Source organism: Colletotrichum aenigma (genome assembly GCF_013390185.1).
Source record: "Colletotrichum aenigma strain Cg56 chromosome Unknown KSG_Cg56_contig01, whole genome shotgun sequence".
NCBI lineage: Eukaryota > Fungi > Ascomycota > Sordariomycetes > Glomerellales > Glomerellaceae > Colletotrichum > Colletotrichum aenigma.
Genome location: NW_023500907.1, coordinates 3322906 through 3340221, shown reverse-complemented (window position 1 = coordinate 3340221; position 17316 = coordinate 3322906). Strand labels below are relative to the sequence as shown.

At 52.6% G+C, this 17316-nt stretch overlaps 6 protein-coding genes across 6 annotated transcripts; 5 read left to right on the top strand and 1 right to left on the bottom strand.

Moving 5' to 3' along the window:
* Positions 1 to 984: 984 nt before the first annotated feature.
* CGCA056_v000903 (uncharacterized protein) lies at positions 985 to 2843 on the top strand (the record flags this gene model as incomplete). The annotated part of the gene is made up of 3 exons (XM_037316164.1): positions 985 to 1769; positions 1821 to 2586; positions 2649 to 2843. 3 exons carry the CDS (start codon positions 985 to 987, stop codon positions 2841 to 2843), a joined length of 1746 nt encoding a protein of 581 aa, XP_037185602.1.
* Positions 2844 to 3149: 306 nt separating this feature from the next.
* CGCA056_v000902 (uncharacterized protein) lies at positions 3150 to 3794 on the top strand (the record flags this gene model as incomplete). The annotated part of the gene is made up of 1 exon (XM_037316163.1): positions 3150 to 3794. The coding sequence occupies one exon, from the start codon at positions 3150 to 3152 to the stop codon at positions 3792 to 3794; it is 645 nt and encodes a 214-aa protein (XP_037184874.1).
* A 1475-nt stretch (positions 3795 to 5269) lies between these two features.
* Positions 5270 to 6986, top strand: faeB-2-0 (putative feruloyl esterase B-2; the record flags this gene model as incomplete). The annotated part of the gene is made up of 3 exons (XM_037316162.1): positions 5270 to 5594; positions 5650 to 5785; positions 5837 to 6986. 3 exons carry the CDS (start codon positions 5270 to 5272, stop codon positions 6984 to 6986), a joined length of 1611 nt encoding a protein of 536 aa, XP_037184877.1.
* Positions 6987 to 7649: 663 nt separating this feature from the next.
* On the top strand, positions 7650 to 8840 carry CGCA056_v000900 (uncharacterized protein; the record flags this gene model as incomplete). Its single annotated transcript, XM_037316161.1, has 1 exon — positions 7650 to 8840. One exon carries the CDS (start codon positions 7650 to 7652, stop codon positions 8838 to 8840), a length of 1191 nt encoding a protein of 396 aa, XP_037184876.1.
* Positions 8841 to 10253: 1413 nt separating this feature from the next.
* EXG1-4 (Glucan 1,3-beta-glucosidase) lies at positions 10254 to 15031 on the bottom strand (the record flags this gene model as incomplete). Its single annotated transcript, XM_037316160.1, has 16 exons — positions 10254 to 11244; positions 11301 to 11512; positions 11566 to 11726; positions 11784 to 12141; positions 12204 to 12237; positions 12299 to 12479; positions 12540 to 12694; positions 12746 to 12932; positions 12988 to 13501; positions 13553 to 13590; positions 13655 to 13720; positions 13775 to 14057; positions 14112 to 14273; positions 14341 to 14388; positions 14454 to 14718; positions 14772 to 15031. The coding sequence occupies 16 exons, from the start codon at positions 15029 to 15031 to the stop codon at positions 10254 to 10256; spliced, it is 3915 nt and encodes a 1304-aa protein (XP_037185190.1).
* Positions 15032 to 16056: 1025 nt separating this feature from the next.
* On the top strand, positions 16057 to 17024 carry CGCA056_v000898 (uncharacterized protein; the record flags this gene model as incomplete). Its single annotated transcript, XM_037316159.1, has 3 exons — positions 16057 to 16144; positions 16220 to 16761; positions 16836 to 17024. 3 exons carry the CDS (start codon positions 16057 to 16059, stop codon positions 17022 to 17024), a joined length of 819 nt encoding a protein of 272 aa, XP_037185189.1.
* Between the last annotated feature and the right edge of the window lie 292 nt (positions 17025 to 17316).

The window sequence follows — 17316 nt, the reverse complement described above, 5'->3', positions numbered from 1 at the left end:
TCACTTGAGAAATTAGACATCATGCGAAGGCGCTTGGTGGAATGACTGTACATTGTAATGAACCCATCATGAATTAGATATAGAAAATTCTGTTCAAACTTCACGTTATGGAATTCCCAATTAGCATCCGTAATTTGCCCAACTATGGAAGTATCTATTTCCGCCATCACAAACACCCCTTTCCGCACCCGACTGAAGCCAATTCGGAAACCGTCCGATTCTCCCCCCAACAAGGCCCCTCCCTCCCATCACCCGATCCTCTCCACAAAGACCACCATCCCATGTCAAGTGACCAACAAAGTGGAAATCCGAGCTAAGCAACTGGGGACCCCGGAAATAATCGCCGGGGGGTTAGTTTGGAGAAGAAAGAAGAAAAAACTAGCAAAAGCACTAAGGGCCCCCAATTCTCCGCATTCTTCAACCCCAAGAAAACCCAGCTTTCGCTATTTCTCCCCCTCAAAAAATATCGCCGCCCATTTCGCCGAAGCAACGAACCACGCTCTCGGGTTTCATACCCCATGATTCCCACCCCCACGATGGGTCGCCGGTGACTTACAGCATGCGTCGATCAACGTCAGTGTCATCTACAGCGCGGAGGAGGAGGAGAAGTGACAGCAGCAAGACGCCCGAGATGCCGGCTGCCGCCGCCGTGGCTGCGGTAGTCGGTCCGAGTACTAGCACCAGCAGGGCGAGCTTGGCTAGCAGGGCCTGCGATGCGTGTCGGGCCCGCAGGAGGAAATGCCACTTTGAAGAGTGTGCGCAGAGTTCCGGGGCGCAGTGCCGCGATTGCATCCGGCTCGGAATCTCGTGCAGCTTTCTTGTGCCCACGAGGCCGAGGGGTCCGAAGCGAAGGTGAGCCGATCTGATCTGGCCTGGGGTAAAGAAACATAGCATGGGTGAAGGACTTGGGCGGGAGGGATTGATGTTACATATTTCTGCGCATGCAATGTGTACTTACATCCTTGTAGGAAGAGGCTTGCTTCAATGTCGGATAAGAGTGACGTCGAGCCGGCAAACGAGACTGAGACACCGGCGCAGATACAGGCAGATAGACCAGTCTCACGGTCGTTGAATCATGAGCCGGTCCTGGTCTTGCCTGAGGATGAACCTCGTCTTCCGAGGGTATCGCAGGCTAGATCGCCATACGAAGCCTCGCATGCAGTCCTCAGCGGCCCGTCACCTCGCGCAGTAGTCGCAGCTGCACACACCGACTCGCCGTCGATATCCGTCCAGGGGTTTCCGACAGATGAGGTCTGCTCCAGGGCGCTCATCAACATCATGATGGCCGACTATCTCGACCTGGTCTACCCCCTGGTGCCCGTCGTACACCGGCCGACCTTCCGCCACGACCTCGCCAGCAACCGCGACCTCACGGATCGCGATTTCTTTGCGCTGCTGATGAGTCTCGTGGCTCTCACTGTCGGGCTGCTGCCGTCGCGGTTCAGGGTGTACCGGGCCGTTGATCCTGAAGTAGGCATCCGCTTTGAGACGCGCACGGCGTTTATCAACTGCTGTGCTGAGATGGCTACGCGACTGAGAGATGCGACGTATTTTGATCAGATCAACTCACGAAAATGGGCCGTCTCGTATGTGCTCTCAGTAGCATGCTTTCAGACAGGGCAGGCAAATAGGAGCAGGATGTTTGATATCGAGTTCATGCAGCTCGGTAGGCTACTCGGGCTTCATCGCATCTCAGACTACGACGGGCTCAACTGCATCGAGACACAACTCAGAAAGAAGGCCTTTTGGTTACTCTTCTACGCCTGGGCGTACGTATCTTCTCCAGTCACTCTCATACTAACACAACTAACATCCCCCAGACACACCAAAGTCCAGAGCGGCCGCTCAGAACACCTCACCTACTTCCACCCCAACGACCTCCGCGAAGTCAACTTCGAAGCCCTGATGCCCCTCGCCGTCGACGACGAGCAAATCTTCGAAACGCGCATCGTGCCCTCCGTCCCGCCCCTGATCTCCCCCGGCACACCCTCCGGCGCCCAAGACCCGCCGCGGCCGCCGCAGCTCACCCTCACGAGCGCCTACAATCTCCACTCCCGCGTCTTCCTCAAGGGCCTCCGTGAGGCCATGACCACCGTCGGCTGCGAGTGCGAGCTCCGCCGCGGCGCCGCTGTGCGCCTCGCCCGCCTGCGCGACCTGCTCGCCGAGCTGCGCTACATGCTCGACGACGCGCCGGGGCCGATGCGCCAGTGGGCGTCCGCGGACAGCTACGAGGCGCCCGTCACACCGTGCGGCGGGGACAGCCAGCCTGCGGTGTCGAGCTACGACAGTCCTGCCGCGGAGATGCAGAGCCGGCCGGTGGACCACTCGAGGATCGTCCAAGGCCAGGCGGACATTATGAGGGCGAATTTACATGTTACGCATCTGTGGCTGCAGAGCATACTGCTGGAGCAGATTGACGTGGTGTTGCAGGAGAGCGCGATTGGGCCGAACGCCGCGATGGCGGGTGAAGATGTGGCGGCGGCGTTGAAGGCGAACTGGGCTGAGAGGGAGGACATCTGTCGGCAGCTGCTGCACTTGTTGCACAGCATCCCGTATGTCTACCTTGAGCCGAACGGGCTGTATCTGGTAAGTGGACTCCATCACCTTGATGTTCGTCTTGGGTGAAAGCTAACGTTGTGGGGGTGTAGACGTACAAGGTGCGGGATGTAGCGGTGACGCTGCTCAACTGCCCGTTTGAAGCCCACGAGCGGCCTGCGCGGCGCGCTGCGGAGTACATGCGCGATTTCACGCGGGCGTTGTCGCGGCTTGACCGGAGCGAGTTTGTGAATACCAATAGCTTGAAGAGCTGGGTCGATGTTGATCGGGAGATGGCGGTTCAGTGAGTGAGGGGCAGATGCTCGCCCTAGTCATCTGAGTTTGGGTTATGGAACTGTCCGTCAAGGTCCATGAATTAACACAATAAAACCGGCATCGAGGTAGCCACGTACCTCCATCCTACTCATCACTTTTTCAACCCTCGAGAAAACTAGCATCTCCAAACTCGCGTCTTGTCATCTAGTTTCAGCATTTATATACCCAACATGTCGACATTCACTACGTTCACCTATTTTCCGGAGTTGCCGCCAGAGCTTCGAGAGATGATATGGATCGAAGCACTCACGGCTTCGCCATCCGTGTATTTCGCCAACATGAAATACTTTACCAAGGGAGAAAGGCAGAATTCATTCTTCACCCGCATCAGCGAGTCGCCGCGCGCAGGTTCCACCAACAGAGAGTCCTGGTCTGTACTCCACAAGCTCCATGATAAGGGCCACGGCTTTCCAAAGCAACTACCACTCTCCGGTGTCTGCTGGGAGGATTTCGGGAAGGTCCTCTTCCACCTCAACGACTGGGAAACAGGGCTCATGACTCTGTTCGGTGTTGAGCCGCAGTTCCTCGAAAGAATTGAGCACGTCGCACTGTGGTGGTTCATGGAAAACCAGATGTCCGAGGTGTGCGAAGAACTCGCCAAATACTGCCCAAGGCTGAAAACGATTGTCATGCAGAAAAGAGACTGGAGGTTGCAGGTGTTGCCGGACTGCGCCAAAGATCCGCCCCTGGATCTTGATTCGACAGCCTTTTGCGAATGGATTCTGCGCTACGAGGGGCCCGAGATCACGCATTCCGTGCCGGACGGGTCATTGTTCCGAGATTTCCTGATGGTGAAGCGATGGAAGGATAACAGACCCAAGATGCATCTAGTCTCATCTTGTACTGCGAATTATGCGAATCTCATTCCAGAAGAGATACCGTGGCAAAAAGATATCTTCCTCCTTCCATGGCGGGATTTGTAGTTGCCCTCGTCTCGTAGGTAAAAAGCACCACGAGCCTGCAGAGAATTGAGTTGCATCGCCCGCCTCAGGACCCTGTAAAAGTCGAATATTGAGTATGAATATGCCCATTTCTTTGAATTCCGGGGGCCCTCGGACTCAGAACAGTATGACAGAACCGTAGCTCGGCGGTTTGGCCGATTTGGGCCTAATGCTCGAAGTCAAACGTTGGGTTCCAGTTGTATTCGCTTGCGATACTATACTCCGAGGGAGAGGAGGCGCGATAGGTGAATCTCATCTATTTCGTCCGTGGTTATGCAAGCACGGCGCTTCCCTTGCGAACTGCCGGACTCGGCTCCGGTGCCGGGACGGACGGGTGGGTCCCGGATGTATTCCGGTAAAAAAAGCGACTGGCACTCACACTCGGCAACGCGGCACCCTTCGGCATACAAAATCATGTTCTACTACAAAGCCCGAGTTATTCTTGCTGGATCACCAGAATATCTGTAATGGATTTTCATATTTGACTCAGGCGTAGAGGCAAAACGCCAACGGCGCAGACGGGCTGCACCTGCATGCAAGCCTCAAACTGACCGGCCGACCGAAGCAGAGCCAAAACAGCTGTTGTCTTGTGACAGCTGTCCTGTCTCTGGCCGCCAGCAACTGAGACTCGGCCTCGGGGACCTGAGCGCCAGGGGACTTTCCATCTGTAAAGGATAGCACAACAGGTGAACATTCAAACGAGTGGCAATCCGTTATCGCGCAATAGCGAGGTCCAAACATCGCGTGCAAAACTTACTGCACAATATGGCTCTGTTTCGGCGCGCCGATTACTGATTGGTCCGATTCGTTTCAGGGACCAAAGACATTATTCAACCTGCTCACATCCAGCCTTCGGCTTTTTCGAGTGCCGTTCCTGATGGGAAACATGAGCTGCATGCAGGGATGAACCTAGCCAATGGCGCTAAACCCCAGTGCATCCACCTCCGCTGCGATCTTCAGTCACCTTACCCCAAGAACCCCAAGGGAAATTAGCGTCCTCCACAAACAAACACCCCGGCTGTAGCTTAACGGTGAAGCCTTTAAAGAGTTTGTTCAACAGACGGCAAAGCCACACGATCAATCGATACCATGCTGCGTGGCTTTCTTGTCGCACATCACGAAATCTCTTAGTAATGCCTCGGTCCTACTTGTCGTCTCAAACTGGCTTCAAGTCTCATGGTCTCAAGAACTGCCCGATGTTCGGGCTATAACATCAATCATGGGACGAAGTCCGGCCGTGCTCGTCTCTTCAAGCTACCCCGCCCGTGACCAGGTACCCCTCACATGAGCTCGGGCTAACATTGTCGAGTTTAATAAACCACACCGCTGTTCATTACCGGACACGTCCGCCGTCCCTCCGCTTTCTTGAGTCAAATACTTGCTGTCCAGCACCCGCAGGACGAGAGAAGTGAACCGCTAGTCGTCGACAAACATCACTCCCCGGACCGGATCCAAACATGCTCAAGGCCCTCGTCGCCGCCGCGGCGGTCACCGCGCCGGTGTTAGCGACAGTACAGGATGACTGCCTCGCTCTCACGCCAAAGACGATCGTGACCAACTCGACGGTCAGAGTGCAGACGTTCGTGGCCTCGGGCACGAATCTCACCTTCCCCGAGCAGAACGCGAACTGCGGCCGCGCAAGCCAGGTTGTCGGGGCGAATTTGTGCCGAATCGCCATGAACCTCACGACTTCGGCCAAGTCTGAGGTTGTGACGGAGATCTGGCTGCCCGAGAAGTGGAATGGTCGTATGGTGACTGTGGGTGGCGGAGGTCTGGACGGATGTAAGTGGTTGTGAGTGAGATATAAAAGCCTTCAGTTGACTAACCATATGTTCAGGTGTGCACTATGAGGATCTCGCGTACGCAACTGCCAACGGCTTCGCGGCCGTGGGCACCAACAACGGCCACGACGGCACCACGGGCGTGCAGTTCCTCAACAACGATGAGGTCGTGACTGACTTCTCATTCCGAGCGTACGCTTTAAACTTTCCATCCTCGGAAACTATAAGCTAACCATAACACAGGCTCCACGTAGGCGTCGAGGCCGGCAAACAGCTCGTGCAAACCCTCTACAAGAGCGGCGCCAAGAAGTCATACTACCTAGGCTGCTCCCTCGGCGGCCGCCAGGGCATCCAGGCCGCGGACATGTTCCCCGAAGACTTTGACGGCATCGTCGCCGGCGCTCCCGCCGTCGACTTCAACAACCTCTACTCCTGGCGCGCCGGCTTCTTCCCGCTGACCGGCGCCGCCGACTCCAAGGACTTCATCAACGCCACCGTCTGGAAGACGACCATCCACGACGAGGTCCTCAAGCAGTGCGACACCATCGATGGCGCCGAGGACGGCATCATCGAGGACCCGTCCCGCTGCCACTTCGACCCGTCCAAGATACAGTGCAAGGACGACGCCAAGGACAAGGGCCAGGGCTGCCTCACGGCGCCGCAGGTCGAGATCGTCCGCAAGATCTTCGCGCCGACCAACTACCCCAACGGCACGCTCTTCTGGCCGGGCATGAACCCCGGCAGCGAGAAGGTGTCGGCCGACGGGCTGTACGCCGGCAAGCCCTTCGCGCTGTCCGAGAACTGGTTCCGCTTCGCCGTCAAGAACGACCCCAAGTGGGACCCGGCGACGTACAAGCTGGACCCGGACGGCATTGACGCCGACAAGAAGAACCCGGGCCGCATCCGCACGAACCCGAGCGACTTGTCAAAGTTCAAGGCGCTCGGTGGCAAGCTGCTGATGTACCACGGCACCCAGGACAACCAGATCACGAGCCTGCACACGCCCGTCTTCTACGACCGCCTGGCAAAGGGCATGGGGCTGGATAACAAGGGCATGGACGAGTTCGTGCGCTACTTCCGCATCTCGGGCATGTTCCACTGCACGGCGGGGCCAGGGGCGTGGGTTGTTGGCCAGGGCGGCGGCGCCGCGGCGATGAATGATAACCTGCCGTTTGATGCGGAGCACAACATCCTCGCTGCCATTGTGAACTGGGTCGAGAACGGGGTCGGTCCGGAGACGATTAAGGGGACGAAGTTTGTGAATGACACTGCGGGGTTGGGTATTGATTTCCAACGCAGGCATTGCAAGTACCCGTTGGTGAATTCGTTTGGAGGTTCAGGGCCGCATGGGTCGAAGGATGTTGAGAACTGGACCTGCAAGCCCCCGAGCTGACTGAGTTCACTCGACGATCATGATGAATTGTAGAATAGTGTATTATCTTTAGTACTAATTGATGAGGCAATGACAGGCGTATTGCAGTCTGTTCTACCTCCTGTCACAAATTACTCCTTCAAAGAGGAATAACTGGTCGCGTGATGCGTCCGATAAAAGGCTTTTAAGCCTGTCACAGCCTTGTATAGCCCCAATTGCATGAACAACATGCGTTGGCTCGACTACTCTTGGCTGTTATCGGCTCAAAATGGTGGGAGCAGCGGGCCTTTACAATCAGGCTGACCATTGAACGTCAAGGACAAGCATGCAGGAATGCCACCCTCGTGAAATACCCCTCAGCTATGGATGTATCCCGACGATCTGTCCAAACTGGGAATTGAGCGATAGGAAATTGTTCGGCCTTCATAAATATGGTGTCGGCTGCCACCTAAGCTTCAGAAAACAGCGGCTATTTTCTCAGATTTTCTGAGTCTTGAAAAGCTCCACCGTGAAGTAGGGACCTCGAAAAGTTGCACATTTAATTACATTGCTTATTTCACTCCCAAAATGAATTCTTTTCTTCGGGGTTCCGACCCTACCGGGGGATCAGCGAGGTATTCACACCTGACAGATGACTCGGGAAATGTCCAGCATGATTGGCATAGAAGTGATAACCGCAACGCCATGCCTTCCACGACAACCAAAAAGCCCTCCCATCAGTTCTCAGAAGATGTCCAGTTGATTGGAGAACCAACCAAAAAGAACATGTTCTACGCCTCGGACATTGCAATGGGGATAGTTGCCTTGGCTTGCCTCGCTCTGTCAATATTGGTAGTCTCACACGGCTACGTCTCGTGGTATCTTGGTTTCGCAAATCGCCAGCTCATCGTCATCGGGTTTCTCCTCAGCATCATGAGTCTGTGTCTGGCCAGTGTCACGCCGACATTATCGATCCTCCTCGAGGCCCGTTTTGGAGAATCCACCATACAAAACTACGACGCAATCCTTCGAAATAAGCCTCTTGCATCGAGACTCAGCTTTGCCTGGCGTGCGGTGCTTATCATCATGCTGGCCCTTCCCATCGGGCTGAGTGTGGCGTACAAACCCTTCGCAGGCGGCGAGAGCGGCATGAATGTTCGCTCAGTCGATTACATTCCGAACGCCACCTACTTTGGTCTTTTCAGGCCGCCCGAAATTGTTTCAGTTACTGGCATCTCCTCATACCTAAATGCAACCGCTTCATTTCGAGATGAGACCGAACGAGCCACAAATGGTTCTGAGGGCCCGCTGCCAACATTCCCTCAACCATACGGCTACAACATCTTGTTGCTCAACAAATCAAGCGCGGCATTGCTTGACACTCTCCATCCCGAGATTATCCTCGCAATACAGCAGCTACTTGCTGTTGGCGAGTCTTGGACCATCACTGCGCCCGTTATCGGAACAGTGGCTACCTTGAATACATCGGCCACTACAGACCGTCGTGCGTTCGAAAATGAATTTGAATCGTTCTGTTTGGAAGACAATGAGCTGTGGACTCATCATCTGGAATACCTATACAACGGATGGTCTTTCTCCCTCACCAATCAGCTTTTCCTATCGGATCAGTCAATGCAGTGTATTGGCTTATCACCGGGGGTTGGAAATTGTTCGGAGATTGCGCCCTATGTACATCTCTACAACATCTACAGACAGTCATGCTGGGGTACGTGGTCCATCAGTCGAGGCGGCTTCCAGCTCGTCGATGGCTCTTGCGACGCTACTATGCTACCATGGGCCAAGCAACAGATACTTACTTCAGTGGCATGTCCTAGCACTTCCATCATTTTACAAGCCATCCTTGATGGAGATGCTGACCACATTTGTCGGAAATGATTCAGACGAATTCAGAGGCAATAAGTCCGATTGGATGCAACCGTACATGGCAATTTCTGTGGCTACGATGCTGTGGTCAAGAATCACGACATTACAGGTCGCCCCCTTCAGCTCCGAAACGTTTAACAGGAGTTCGCTGGCGCGGATATCTCAAAATGACACCCAACTTGATCATGAAGAGGCTTCCGTAATCTATCCTATTGACGAAGATGACTACACAGTTCTGTACCACCGACATACACTACAGAAATCTCCCTGGCTTTATCTAGTTTTGGCCATCCAACCCGCTTTATTGATAGTCATGCTTGGTTTGATTGCCTAATATCACTCAATCCCACTAGGCAAGGGGTTCGGCATGATATCGATTCTCTCAGGGATTGAGCATCGCAGTCTGAATGGCCTAGGCGGGGCATCACTGTCGGGGGAGCTCAAGAAACCTGTGAAGCTGATTATGAGTCCCAAGCACGGCAGTGGGACGAATTCTATTCAGTACGAGGTTGATACTTCCTCACAAGAAATGCAAGGCAATGGAAGGCTGGCACGCAATGCAACCTATCATTGAGGTGGTTTACAAGTAACCAGAGGCTCGTTAAGTTAGTTTGTCATTCTTCTGACACTGCATCTAGAAGTATTGACCGAGATTTAAGTTCACAAGCCTTCAAGTCTCTTCTGATTAAAGATTGGTATCATGGTAGAAAATTTGTCTCGGATGTGCTGGGTGGATAGTGGCATAGGGCGGAATGTCATACTGCAACGGCACTATGCGGGGAAAGACTTAAGGCAGGTGGACATTTGAAACCGAGAGCGTGCGCATTTCTTAAAGTCAACAAGCTGGGAAGTTCATTTAGCTATTATGCCAATCAATGAAGATATTGTCATGAAACATCGATCTTGCTCTTTCAATATAAACCGCTCTATATCGTAGCAGCCCCCATTTCGTGTTGTCGTAAAGGTATGGTCTTTACATACTATTGAGTTAGAGTTTTGCTAATCCGGGCGGGTGATGAATATACGACGATAGGGACGATCGACAACAACGACGACGACAACGACGGCGACGACAACGACGGCGACGACAACGACGGCGACGACAACGACGGCGACGACAACGACGATAATAAAAGGTGTAGAGAGAGGGATAGGAATAGCGACGATAGTAGAAGAAGTCAATCGACGTAAAAGGAACTATTAGGCCTAATATAGGTAGTTGTCCACCGAGATAGCAAGACGCTTTAGTTATACGGAGATGGGGTTGGCTTCCCGACTTGTCAAGCATTCGTTGAAAAATTTGGCATCACGGTGAAGATCATGAAATGTTATAAGAACAATCGCTGAGCAGCTTTGTGGAGATGCGAAGAAGAATATTTGGGATTCTGTTTGCCTATTCTGAGTTAACCAGAAACTTTTGGCCTTTCAGTGGACCACGGGATTGCTGCACTTGTGAATGATGTTCTGAATAACATCATCATTCTTCTTGAAGATGGACCCGATCTTGCCAAGGTCGACTTCGGTCATATCCCGTCTAGCCTTGGCCAGCTTACCCATCTCGGAAGAGTCACGCCCCAGACCACCTGCCATCAGGAGTCCCAATATCTCCATCGGCGCGGAGGTCGGCTCTTTTGCAATGTCGTAAAATGCTAACGCTGTGTTCCCACCAGCGCCGATGAGATCGATGATCCGCCCAAATGTCAGGATGGTAGCATCGAGTTCGGGACCGAGGGCCTCGCCAGCAAACGGGATGACGAGAAACACAACGCTCAAGATGGTCAAGATGAGTTCCTTCTTCTCCTCTTCAGCTGCCTCTTCTCCAATAGCAGCGACCTGCGCCATGCTTTCGACTGCCTGTTGGGCGAGCGACACAGGCATACTGAGCACCGAGATGACTTCGTCGTTGACGCCGTCCCAGATGCCGAGTTTCATCTGGAAGAACATGCTGGCGAGGGTTGAGCGAAGGTTGGTAAAGCCCGGGAGAGCCTGGCTGATGATGTCTTTGGGGTTCGCCACCGTAATGCTGTCTGCAGGTAAAGGGCGACCCTCGTAGACATACTTGGTGCGCGTGCAGGTTGCCGCACTGCCGGTGCACGTCACCTGGTCGATCTTCTCACTGAATTTGACCCAGGCCGGGATGATACCGTATGTTGATTGCAGCTCATTGAAGAAGCCTGTCTCGTCGTCTAATGTGTAGTAGATGGTAAATTCGTCATATGAGTTGATCCAGTTGCCAAAGGGGCACTTCTGGGTTGTCTCATTGCGACCGTTCTCGGCAAAGGTGCATGTGAAGTACTTGTTGCCGGCGCCGTCTTCCAGGTTCATGAACTCATCGAGTTGAGTCGGGATCATCTCCTTGGTGTACTTGACGTAAGAGTCAAACTTGCTGTCGTAGCCGTTGTCGACGGAAGTATAGCTGGTAGGATATTGTTAGTATTATGCTGATCGCGGGGAAAATGGCGAAGACCTTACTTTTCCAAGGTAGTATCCACCATCCTGTATAGGATTTGAGTTGCGTAGAGAGCAACGCAGTAGTCAGGAAAAGACCCCATCGCCGCGTAGAGATCATCCAAAGTCACCCAATGGTTCGGGTCGTTACAGGGTGGCATGTCGACGGCGATATCGCCGAAATCAATATCGGCATCGCCAGCGGATGTAGCATCAAATAAAGAAATTTGGGACCACTGGAACAAAATGCGTCAGTGTGCTTCAATTTTTGGCGCCCAGGTATACTTACGGCAGGATGACCAGAAATTGCCAGATTGTCCGTGGCCAAGATACCCTTGCCGTCGGAGACAAGGGAATATTGAGCGCCAATGGTGATGAGCTGCTGGAGACGAACTCGATGATAGTTTTCAGAGAGGTTCACCAGGACCTTCTGACAGGTGTGCACATCAACTGAAGGAATGGTCAGTCGGGCCTTTCACAGTTAGGAGACTTTATAAAGGGACTTACTGCAATCTTGACTATAGTCATCAAACCAAGAATAGATGCCTGCTGAAGCAATATAGACATCTTGAGAGGTGCTGACGAGCAGGCCCCATGACGAGTCGCAACCGTCAAAGTCGGTACCGCTGCAGTCATACTTGGGGTCGCCGCGGACGACCCCAACCTCGGCCTTGTACGGACTTGGAGCAGTTGGCATGGGCTGGTAGTATGGGGACTCCGTTTGCAAAAGACCAGCGAAAACGTTCTGGGCACCAAACAAGTTGTACTGGTAGTACACGGCGTGCTCAGACGCGGTACCGTACAGCCAAACGGCCTCTGTGCTTTCGATGAGAAGTCCTCGGGCCGTATAGACTGAGACCATGGTCTGCCAGAAGATGAATGTTAGCCAATGAGCGCATTTTTTTTTAGAAAGACTGTTGATCTCACCATTTCATTCTTGTCACTGACTAAGTCAGGGTCACTATAGGGCCTCTAGTAAGCTTCCGGACTGTGCTTGATCAATCATGGAGCAGGGGACATACTCAACCATATGGTCAGCGGTCCATAACCACATGTTCTCGAAATATCCCGAAGATCCCCTGGAGACGTGCATGACGAGTGCGGCAGTCTTGCAGTCGTCATTCACGGCGCCGCTAGTTAGAGCAGGGCATTCAGCTGGCGTCAGCTTAGTGCCTGTTGCGCCTCCCAGACGAGCATGACAGTCTGTCAGAAACCACAAGTTAGCTATAGTGTATCAGAAAGGAGCGACGCGAGTTCACTAACCCCACAGTCCAGCAGATCCCTGGCTGTCGGCGTTGATGTTCCACTCAACGAGGATAGCACCAGGAGTCGGTCCGACGGTGGTGAACATGAGATCTTGCATCTCAACTGATCCAACGTCTCCGATGTTTCCAACTCGTAGCATAGGAGTTGGCTTGCTTCACGACGCGGTCAGCCCTGGGATTTGTCCTGGATAAGCATCTTCTTACCTCGAGTCCCCAAACTTTGATCCAGTTGCCGCAAATTGTGTCCACGTCTCACCTACAATCTTGGTTCCAGGCGGGATGGTGACCGTATCCGACAACAAATAAACCCCAGCGTCGGCGAAAATGATCTTGCCGCCTGCACTGTTGAAAGCGTTTTGGACACCGGCAGTATCGTCGGTCGAGCCATCACCTACAAGTGAGTACGTTAGCGATGTTTCTTAAGTTTCTGGTACAGAGAGACGCACCTTTAGCGTAGTCTTTTAAGTGAATGAAGTCTCCGGCAGAATGACCTTCGTACTGAGGCTTCGCCTTATCGAAGTACGGCAGGTTTGGCAGGCCGTCTATGGTCTTCTCGCCAAGCAAAGGTAGAATACCCATCCATTCGTGTGAAGACCCTGAATTCCATGTGCGCTCGGTGCCATTGTAGATAGGTCCCAAGACCCAGCTCAAAACGCTGCTAGAGCCGTCAAGCAGAGTCTTTCCGGTCGTATCTGCAACTCCCTGACTGACACCGCTGAAGCCGATGTTGTCGAGAAGAAGACCTGTCGATCCAGTAGCAGGGGTGGAGGAAGGCGGGGCAACTACGATGGCTTGCTTCACGTTCGTGAACGAGGTATCCATGAAAGCGGCGGATCCAACGTTTCCGTCACCGCCATCGTTGACAAGACGAAAACCAGTGCTCGAGTCTGTGACGGTGATGCCCTTCCAGACCCAACCCCAATCCCAGATGATCTGGACTGCCGTATTGCAGCCGTTGAACTACAGAGCTCTTAGTCTTGATCTGATTCTTCAATTTAATTAATTACTCACAGTCAGACGTTGGGCAGTGAATTGCTGACTCCCGGCATCTGTTGTTTCGACGATGTTAATAGGGTCACTATGCCAAATGGCCAATGTCGCGAGTCAACTTACAGATGCCGAAGTTTCCTCCGGTGAAAGTGATGTCAGCCAGCACGCCACCGCTGCCATTCTCCGCATCTACCGGCCTGTTATTGACTCAGGTTCCTCATTGATTCCGGTGGGCGAACTTACATATCCCCTGCTGTGTGGTTCCAGTCTTGGCAATTAGCTCGACAAACTGAAGGCTGGTAGCTTGCGCGACCTGGTAGTGTAGTGCGCAGACGTAGGCGTTGGGGTCGGTTGAAGTGACGTCGATCTTGAAGTTCCGAATCTGCCTGTAGAACGATGCCGTATTGACATACCACTCATTGTCCTTACCATCGGCCCCAGCACCATCGCCCATGTACACATCTGTCGAAAGAACCCCAAGACCAACAAAGCTGGCAGCCGCCTTGATGGTTGGACGGTCATTGGCCTGTATTTGAAGTGTTAGCCGCAGTGTTCTGGGGCTGAGAACGTTGATACTTACATCACCAATCATCTGGGTGCCAAAGTAGACAATGATGGGACTGGAAACCAAATACGTCCCGGGCGGAAAGTAGACAATGGCGTTCTTGGTAGTAGAGCCGTTGCAGGCCTCTCCACATCGCTTGCCGTCCTTGATGGCTTTGTTTATCGCGGCAGTGTCATCCTGATTATTGATTAGCATCACGCTCGCGAACTAATTGCGACATGCTTGGGAGGGATTGGAATCTTACAGTGACACCATCACCCTTGGCTCCGTAGTCCATCACATTGCGGAAGATCTGCGATGACATTCGTTAGTGCCTTGGCGATCTCTTGGCGAACCCGGGGTATCTCGACTACGAACCGTGTAGCTGGAATCGTCACCCCAAGGAGAAGTGCCTCTGTGCGAAATATCCTGCATCCAAAAAGTGCCGCGCTTTTGAACAGAACGCTTGGTGCTGTTTCCGTTGGAGGCCGATGCATCTGCCTCGGCCACAAGAGCGGCAGCGGCGGCAATTTCTGCAGTGATGTTCAACAACGGGGGCGCCGAGACGGATTCTAAGTCCCCAGTGGTACTCTGTCTTTTCCTGGTACTGCCACCAACGCTGCTCTCAGGCGAGAGCTTGTAGCTGGAAGAAGGTTTAGCTGACTGGTTCTGTTCTGGCAAGGGCTGAGATCTAACCGATTTCTGGCAGGGTGATCGAGACGGGCTTTGTTGAGCCTGGAAGCCTCCGCGATGGCCTCTTGAACGATTTTGCGTGCTGCATCGAGTTCAGAGTTTGTGGTGTTTGATGAGAGAGAATTACTGTCAAGAGAGGGAGAGCGGTGCTTCACCAGCGAGGGCGAGACTTCGAATGGAATGATAGACGCGAAAGAAAGAGAGGCTAGAACAAGTAAAACCCAAAGCCACTTATGGGGTGAGGCATGGTTGGTGAGCAACATCATGAGCTTGATGGAAAGTGGAAATGAGTGACTGTGCTGCGATAGCTAAATGAAGAGACGAATGGCACAAACGAGAGTGTCTTGAACGACGAAGCGATATCCAACGTTAGTTATGGCCTCCGATATGCGATGCGCGGCTCCATGTTCTCATCATTATTCACACCAAGTTAACTTATATCACGGTTTCCCAAAAGCATCAAAAAGCATTCGATGCGGTCCAGACATCACTCAATGAGCCGGTTTGCCGAACTCCCAAGGGTCCTGGTGGGTTTCCGCTATCATCTCATTTTAATCTGCAGTCAGGGTCGCGCCAGTTGAGCCTTGTTGTCAGGCTGCCTAAATAATGGAGACCAACAGCGGCTGTAAGCACGGCGCTGAATGCCAGAAATGGCGTAGCCGAAAAACAAGCCTTTGTGATTTCTTCAAATGTCGAATGAATCACGCACTTGGATAGCATTTGGGACTTTGGTTGTAGGGTTGCTTCGATGCGAGCCGAAAAGGGAGGTGCTCGAGACAGGGTATTTCGGGGGCCTCGGCTGCAAAAGGCTTCTAATGAGCCATCCGGCCATGGAGGTCAACGCACATAGAGCATCTGGTGTTTCCATGGTTTGAGTTCACAGCTGACAGGAACGGAACACGGCACTGAAGGATCACCTGTCAACCAATGATGTCTTCTCGAGTGGTCCTGCCTTAGCTATTGTGATAACGTTTCTGATAGACGTTGTGACTCTGGAGAAGTCAGGTGCCTAGTACCTACCGCATGAGGTGAATCGTATCATGAAAGTAATTTCCCTTGCTTTATCACCAGTGTCCATCTCGGAGCTGAGTGTCTCTTTTGGATATTGGACTGCGGTCGAGACGTTGAGTAATGTATTCGCGGGATTTCCTTTAACATGTATACCCCTCCATTGATTGAAGACACACAAATAGCGCAGCTGTTAATATTCTGAATCTCAGGAAAAGTTACATTCAGGATCTGTTCTGCTTTTCGGTGCGCCTTGGTGCCGTCCATTCCCTCATTCAATATGCGTTTTACTTTACTTGCTCTTTTCTTTTCGTTCACAGTCAGAGTCCTTGCCTCTGTGTATGCGGCGCCTTTTGAGGCGCTGTACTGTAAGTCTGATTCTTCCACGTCACCATTACTTGGATTCGGCCACAAATTCTGTTCTCAAGCTCACGTGGGCATAGTCTATTATGCATATCGCATGGAGTACGACGCCGTAGCTGCTGACAGCACGCTCACCATCGACGACATGTGGCTGGCACCGTATTGTAACCCTGGAGATGGTTCCAGAAGAGCGTGCAACTTCAATGAGTTTGTCCACAGTGTTTACGATGATCTTGATGGATATACCGGCGCCATCGACCCAGACGCCTACACTCACGACACCCCTCTTGCCACCATTGCGGAAGACCTGCATAATGCAGGATTTCAAAGAGTGCACCTTGACCCAACGTCACTCGTCAAAGATTTGACAGTATACAACACTCTTTACTACAAGGTCATCAAGAAAGTGACCGACTCGGTGCAATGGTCAAGGTCAAAGGGAGCAACCGCAAACCTTGACCGAGCTCGCGAGGCCATTTCGGGAGTGTATGGAGAGCGCAAGGCCGACAACATGGTAGGCATCGTTGCCAACAATGGTGACGAGATTGCAAAAGCTTTGGGCGTTGATTTTGAGACCCAAACGGAAACGTCACCACTCGGGAGGGAGTACGACGGAATCGATGTACGTTCTGCTTCAATGTCCTATGTCTGTCATGTCCACAAAGGCTTCCTGCTAACAAACATATCACTTTCAAGTTCGACACTATGGAGGACAATCTCATGGCGAAACATGGGAATGACTTTGTTGCTGTGCAGGAAATCTTAGATCAGGCGACTAATCTGATTAGTGAGTACGAGAGTGAGGACCCTGACAACCACCGAGGGCTCATTGATGCTGTGAAGAACCACATGGATCGTGTGAACGGCGTCGATACTAGTTGCTGAGGTCTTCTGTTTGTTGTGGAAATCTTGAGCAGTTGGCTTGCGATCCATGGATGACGATTAAGGAGAAGGCGGGGTTAGGGTTTAGTCTGATTGTATCATCGTCACTGTTGACCTCTGAGATCGGCAGACCCATAGCGGCTGGTAATTATTTGAGAATTTGCCATGTCAAATGAAATTTGCCGGGACTTTAAAGGGTTTCGACGTAGCTATTGGATCGTACATTGTTCACATCTAATTCGCGTTGGGTACCCAGGTTGACATGTGCCTCATGTAATCAATCTGGATGCTCCCC